The sequence below is a fragment of the Dipodomys ordii genome, unplaced genomic scaffold, assembly GCF_000151885.1.
Source record: "Dipodomys ordii isolate 6190 unplaced genomic scaffold, Dord_2.0 Scaffold17, whole genome shotgun sequence".
Lineage (NCBI taxonomy): Eukaryota > Metazoa > Chordata > Mammalia > Rodentia > Heteromyidae > Dipodomys > Dipodomys ordii.
This window is the reverse complement of record NW_012267233.1, coordinates 19,154,551-19,161,474: the sequence shown is the minus strand read 5'-3', so window position 1 is coordinate 19,161,474 and position 6,924 is coordinate 19,154,551. Positions and strand designations below refer to the sequence as shown.

General features: G+C 38.1%; 1 protein-coding gene across 1 annotated transcript in view; it reads right to left on the bottom strand.

Moving 5' to 3' along the window:
- Positions 1-6,924, bottom strand: part of Nbn (nibrin) — a 57,503-nt gene that overhangs the window by 28,666 nt on the left and 21,913 nt on the right. The window contains exons 5-6 of the mRNA XM_013012404.1: positions 3,276-3,397; positions 1,040-1,047 (exon numbers count right to left, since the gene is read on the bottom strand). Of these exons, the coding sequence (XP_012867858.1) occupies positions 1,040-1,047; positions 3,276-3,397 (130 nt within the window). The remainder of the gene's footprint in view (positions 1-1,039; positions 1,048-3,275; positions 3,398-6,924) is intronic.

Here is a 6,924-nt window from a genome sequence, read left to right as displayed (position 1 = left end):
GCCCAGGCCCAGAGTTCAGGCCCCACAACTGGACCCACCCCCCAAAAAAAAAAGACCAACTGTCTTTTTAAAAAGAAGTTGAGGATGGTTTATAAAAAGTAAGCTATCACATATCATGTCAGGTCTATACAGCAGTGACTCTTACCCTGTTTTATGATGACAATGCAAAGATGAATTAAATAGGATGACACTGTTTATTGGGTAAAAACTTTATACTAGTCTTGTAATTTAAATCTGGAACTAGTGAGTATGCTTTATAACTAAAAGAAGAGATAGTTAAGTAATCAAGTCATTACAAATTATTTGGTATGTGTTTTGTAACTCATTCCTACTAGTTAATTTTTTTAAGGCAGTACTAAGGCCATTCCTTCCATCCTATTTCCACTGGTTATTTTTAGGGTAGAACTTGTTTATCACCTCCTGTGTGGCCTACTTTTAGGCTTTCTATGTTTCTGGGATCACAGAGGAGGACCATTATCCAGAATCCTTTCTATGGAGACAGTCTCAAACTGTTCTGCCCAGACTGGCCTCAGTCCTCAATCCTTCTCTTCTCAGTCTCCCAATTAAGCTAGGATTACATGTGTCACTTTAACCTCCAACTTGTGATTCTCCTGCCTCAGGCCCCCCCCAACTGCAGTTATCACCGCACCTGGCTCTTAAAATAATACTGAAAATTGACTATCAATTGCAAATATAAGATAAAGAAATAGGTTTTTCTGGCTAACAGTGTTCAACATTACTAGAGATGTTTAATTCCAGCCATGTATTTTTGGCAGTAATGGTGTATGAATTTAGGGGCTCATGTTCTTCCTTAGTTTACTTGTTCAATTGGTGCTCTAGCATGTGAGCCGTATCTCCAGTCTTGATTTTTCCTGGTCATTTTCAAGCCGGAGTCTCGTGGATTTTTCTGCATGAGCTGGACTTTAACTATGATCACCTAGATCTCAGTCTCCTGCATAACTAAAATTACAGGCATAAGCTACAGGCAGTCATGTATGTTAGTAGTCAGAAATCAGAAGTTGGTTTAAGTTAAACAGACCTGAAAACCTGAATAACAGGAGGAATCAGTAGCTAATTAAAAAAACTGCAAGACTACAAAACATATCACCAGTAGCTGGAAACTTAGATCCTCATTATCTGTAGCCAAGATCATTATTTACTGGATTTACTGATACCCAGTGAGGTTGATGAATAGGCTTTGGGAAGAATGATTATGTTTGAAATACTAAGTATTTCCGTAGTATTTAAGTGATGTTTCCTGGGGAGATACCAGTGCCTTCCTAATCTTATAAGGTTCTAGGACTTTGTTTCAAAATCTGAGAATATTTTATCAGAGTCCAGCAATATCCCATTATCTGTTCACTACATTAATGAACCCCAGAAAGCTTCTAGGTAAAAGTTACAAAGAAAGAGAAAAATCTACTTTTTGGCTAATATTAAAAGCAAACATCTATTATAAAATAGTTCCTAGAACAAAATTGGTATGCTGAGCACAATGGCTTCTGTCTGTTAACAAGAGATTAAAGTCAATAATAAAATCCTTACTTGTGCCGGGTGCTGGCGGCTCACTCCTGTAATCCTAGCTACTCAGGAGGCTGAGATCTGAGGATCTCGGTTCAAAGCCAGCCCGGGCACGAAAGTCCATGAGACTCGTATCTCCAATAAACCACTAGAAAACCGGAGGTGGTGCTGTGGCACAAGCGGTAGAGCACTCGCCTTGAGCTGAACAGCACAGGAACAGGGCCCATGCCCAGAGTTCAAGCCCCATGACTAACCAAAAAAAAAAAAGTCCTCACTTGTAAAACATTTTTCAATCTCCTACAAATACAAGCCAGATATGGTACCATATAAAATATAATCCACTGCCATGCTTTTTTTTTCTTTTTTTAAAAATTTTGTGCTATTCCTGAGGCTTGAACTTGGAGCCTGTGCTCTGTACTCTACTACTCAAACCACAGTTTTACTTCTGACTTTTTGTTATTTGGAGAGTAAGAGTCTCATGGACTTTCCTATCTGTACTGGCTTCAAAACACGATCCTGTCTTCTGAGTAACTAGGATTACAGGCATGAGCCACTAGTGCCTGGCACTGCCCTCCCTCACTCCTTTCCACCATCCTGTCTCTTTTTCTTTTTCCACTGCCATGTATTTAAGGAAGTTCCTTTGTAATTAAGTTAATGAAAAATAATCACCAAGCTCCTCAGAATTTACCAGACAATTTGAAAAAAGAAGTCAACTATCTTCTTTTTCAACTACTTTATACTGCTGCAAACTCTTACCAACAGAATATAAATGTAGAGCTTCTAAATTAGACAAATTAAAAAATATAAAATAAAGCTATTATGAATTATCTTATATACTGTGACAGTTATTAGTCTTGTTGTGGGTTTTATTTTTGCAATTTTTTAACTGCTATTATAAAGGTGATATAGAGAGGGGTTAGTTACCTAAGTCAGATAATGAGTACATTAGCCATTTTCCTAAAGGCAGTCTTCCATAGCCCAAGCTGGCCTTGAACTCCAGATTTTTCTACCTTAGCTTCCCAACTGCTGAGATTATAGGTGTATCTACAACACCTAACTTAGCTGCATTTTTGAAATGAGGTAACTGAAGCTTAGAAGAAACAAGCTCTATACCCTAAGCTACAACTGTAATAGGTGAGCCCTGGCTTCGAAGGGTTGACCTATTAAACAATTTTAGGGGTTACTCCTGAATGAGATATGGCAGTTGCAAGATGTGTTAATATGACCATTAAGGCCATTTTTTTTGTCCTTCAAGGTCTTACATTAAATATCAGCAACTATTTAACATTTGTTTCATGTGAATAAGAAATACTCAACAGCTGGGTGTCAGTGGTTCAGGCCTGTAATACTAGCTACCAAGGAGGCTGAGATCTGAAGATTGTGGTTCAAAGTCAGCTTGGGAAGGAAAGTCTGTGAGACTCTTTTTATCTCCAATAAACCATCAGAAAACCAGAAGTGGTGCTGTGGCTGAAGTGGTACAGTACTCGCCTTGAGCTGAAGAGCTGAGGGACAGTGCCCAGGACCAGAGTTCAAGCCTCATGACCAACCAAAAAAAAAAAAGAAAAAGAAAAAAGAAATATGCAACAACAAGGAATTTGGGAAATCTTTTCTTTACATGTTAACAAAATCTGCCATTAACCATGATGAACTAGAATGAACAGAGTTCAGGGCCCAGGACTGGCAATAAAATAAAAAAAAAAAGAGCAATCTAAGTAAAACCAATGCTACTGATTCTATATGTCTTCTCTTGTTACATCATATTTGAAACATACCTTTCAATTTGTGGAGGCTGTTTCTTGGACTGAATTGCTTTGATAAATTCAGTAAAATATTCTGGCTTCACAATTGGACATCCACAAATAAGTGCACATATTGTCTAAAAAAGAAGAAAGCATGTTAATCCATGTACACTATAAAGTTTTAGAAAATTTTAAGTTATATATAAAAGTGCTACGGACATGACTAAGTGACAGAATGCCTGTGTAACAGACAAAATGCCAAGTTCAAACTTCAATATCTCCAAAGAACCAACTACAAAAATGCTAGTCTAGGCTGGGAAGGTGGCTCAGTGGTAGAGCACTTGCCTTGCATGCTTGGGGCCCTGGGTTCGATTCCCCAGCACCACGTAAGCAAAAAGAAAAAGCTGGAAGTGGTGCTGTGGCTCAGGTGGTAGAGCGCTAGCCTTGAGCTGAAGAGCTGAGGGACAGCGCCCAGGCCCCGAGTTCAGATCCACTACCAGACCCAAAAAAAAAAAAAAAAAATGCTAGTCTACAGTGTTTCCTTTCATAGACGTAAGTATAATCTATAAATAGGAGTGAACACTTGGTTACTTCTTAGTTATAAAACACAAATCACTATATAAACTAAAGTTTAACAATTCATCGTCATATCAACTTAAAAATGCTTTTTATAGAATATAAATCAATTTCTAAAAATATAAATCAATTTAAAACTGCATTCCTAATGTAGCAACATTAAATATTTAAATTTTATCATGACACTGAGGAACATAATTTGAAATATATCTGCTCTAGAGAAAATTAAGAAATAACACAGCCGGATGCTGGTGGCTCACATCTATAATCCTAGCTACTCAGGAGGCTGAGATCTGAGGATCGTGGTTCAAAGTCAGCCTGGACTGGAACTGTCTCCAATAAACCACCAAAAAACCAGAAATTGTTTTGTGGCTCAAGTGGTAGAGCGCTCACCTTGAGCTAAAGAGCTGAGGGACAGAGCCCAGGCCCAGCATTCAAGCCCCCTGACCAACAACAACAACAAAAAGAAATCAGGAGCCACAGTCTGTAACCAGCCACAGAATGGAAATGGTAAAAAAAAAAACAAAAACAAACAAAAAAGGGCTGGGAAGGTGGCTCAGTGGTAAGAGTGCTTGCCTCTCATGCATGAGGCCCTGGGTTTGATTTCTCAGCACCACATAAGCAGAAAAAAGCCAGAAATGACACTGTAGTTCAAAGAAGCCCGGCAGGAAAATCGAAAATCCATGAGACTCTTATCTCCAATAAACCACTCAGAAAACTGGAAGTGGTGCTGTGGCTAAAGTGGTAGAGTGCTAGCCTTGAGCTGGAGAGCTGAGGGACAGCGCCCAGGCAGAGAGTTCAAGCCCCAAGATCAAAAAGAAAAAAAAGTTGTTTGGGGTTTGATTTTAAAAAAGCTCAAGCACTGCTGAAGATAACTTGCCCATGTAATTGTAACCCCTCTGTAGGGTATTTTCACAATTAAAAAAAAAAGAACAAAAACAACAACAAAAGAAATAAATAAGCTCAAAATGAGTAATATAGATGAAGTAGGAAAAGACACTAATATTCAAATAATCTTTGAGCTTCAAATGAGAAAATCTGAAAAGATTCGAAAATGTAACAAAAATAAAATGAAAGCAAAGACCTGGCATAATTAGTTTATGTTTTAAATACCTAAATGCAGAAAATGGATTTAGGAAGTACCTCAAAAGCAGGTATGAAAGGCTGAATTTCAAGCATAAAGCAGTAACATGCAATTCCACAGTGGACTGTATCAGCAAGAATATATGCAACTGTGAAAATCATTTCACTCTCCCATTTCTCATTTTGTTCCTATAAATGCTACCATTCAAAGACTTTTTATTTTTTTGTCAGTTGTGGGGCCTGAACTCAGGGTCTGGGTACTGTTCCTAAGCCTCTTTGTGCTCAGGGTTAGCGATCTACAACTTGAGCCATAGTACCACCTCTGGCTTTTGAGTGGTTAATAGGATATGAGTCTCACGGGTTCATTCCCCTAACACCAACTTATCTGACCTTTTCTACTTGACTCCGACATATACTAGTTATTGCAAATAAGGGAAACCATGGGACCTATGTTTCTTTGGGCCTGACTTACTTCACTTAATATAATTTTTCCAAGTCTTTCCATTTCCTAACAAATGAGGCAATGTCATTCTTTCTGATGGAGGCATAGAATTCCATTGTGTATATATACCACAAGATAAATATTCAAATGTTTTTGTTTTTTTTTCCTTTCATGCAATTGTTCCTAACATATTTATAAGATGATTTCTTTGTTGCTTTGTATGTCCCTCCCCCACGATATAACCCATGCTTTCACTGTAACTGATGTTGGTATAATTTGTGGAAGGGAAGGGAAAAAACAAATTGTTTAACTAGGGATACAGGTGGACCCACTGAAACAATGAGATGTACAAGTCGTTATGTGGAAAAACAAGCTTTACAACTTTGGTGGGAGGTGGGGGGAGGTTTGGGTGGGGGAGGGAGGTATATGGGAAGGGATAGGAAGGGGAAACAAAGAGGAGGCAACAATGCTTGATAAGAAATGTACTTGTTATCTTGCCCATGTAATTGTAACTCCTCTGTACGGTATTCTCACAATAAAAAAAAAAAAAAAAAAAAGAGGCTCACGGGGACTTCTACCTGGCTGGCTTTGAATCAAATCTTCAGATCTCAGCTTCCTGAGTAGCTAGGATTATAGGCATGAGCCACTGGCACCTGGCCTCAGAAGATTTAAAAATCCTAATGTCTCTGGTAATTTTGGAAAACTTATCAAAAAACAATATAACAACATGGCTTCATTTTGGGCATATGATTGATAAGAAATACTGAAAAAGTTAGAAAACATTGAAAAATATTGAAAAAGCCTGCAAATAAATCCTGATGTTTTTCACATTTAGATGTGTGAATTTACTAGCTGTGAGTTTGCCAGGATAATTATATAGAAAATGTAAAAATCAGTATCATAAAGTTGCAAAGATGAAAACATTCTTGATCAAAGATGACCCCAGTGTGATACAAGTTTAACTTGAACGTCCATCCAAGCAGTAAGCTTTTCTCTATGACACCGCCGCAAATTACATACATTCTAATTTCATTATATTAAACGCTAAAGGATATTAAATGCTAAAGGGTGTTTGGATCATCTCTCTATGACCATTACTCCAAAACAATCCCATATATCTATAGTCAAACTGTTGATGAAATACATGCCACCAAAATATTTGAACTCATTGCCTAGCCCTAGCTTTAGTGGGATTCTATCACTTGAGCCATATAACCATCAGGGATTTTTGTTGCTGATTTTGGAGATGGAGCTTTACAGACTTTTCTGCCCAAGCTGGCTTCAAACCTTGATCATCTCTGGATCTCAGACCCCTGAGTAACTAGGATCCAAGGGGTGAGCCACTGGCACTTGGCTGTGTCACCATTTTTAATACATAATCAGCATCTTCTATAGGAACAGATCTATACATATCTAGGTTTTGAAGATTCATTAAGGTAATGTAATATTAAACTGTAACAACTTTAAGGGCTGGGAAGGTGGCTCAGTGGTAGAGCATTTGCCTTGCATGCATGAGGCCCTGGGTTCGATTCCTCAGCACCACATAAGCAAAAAGAAAAAAGC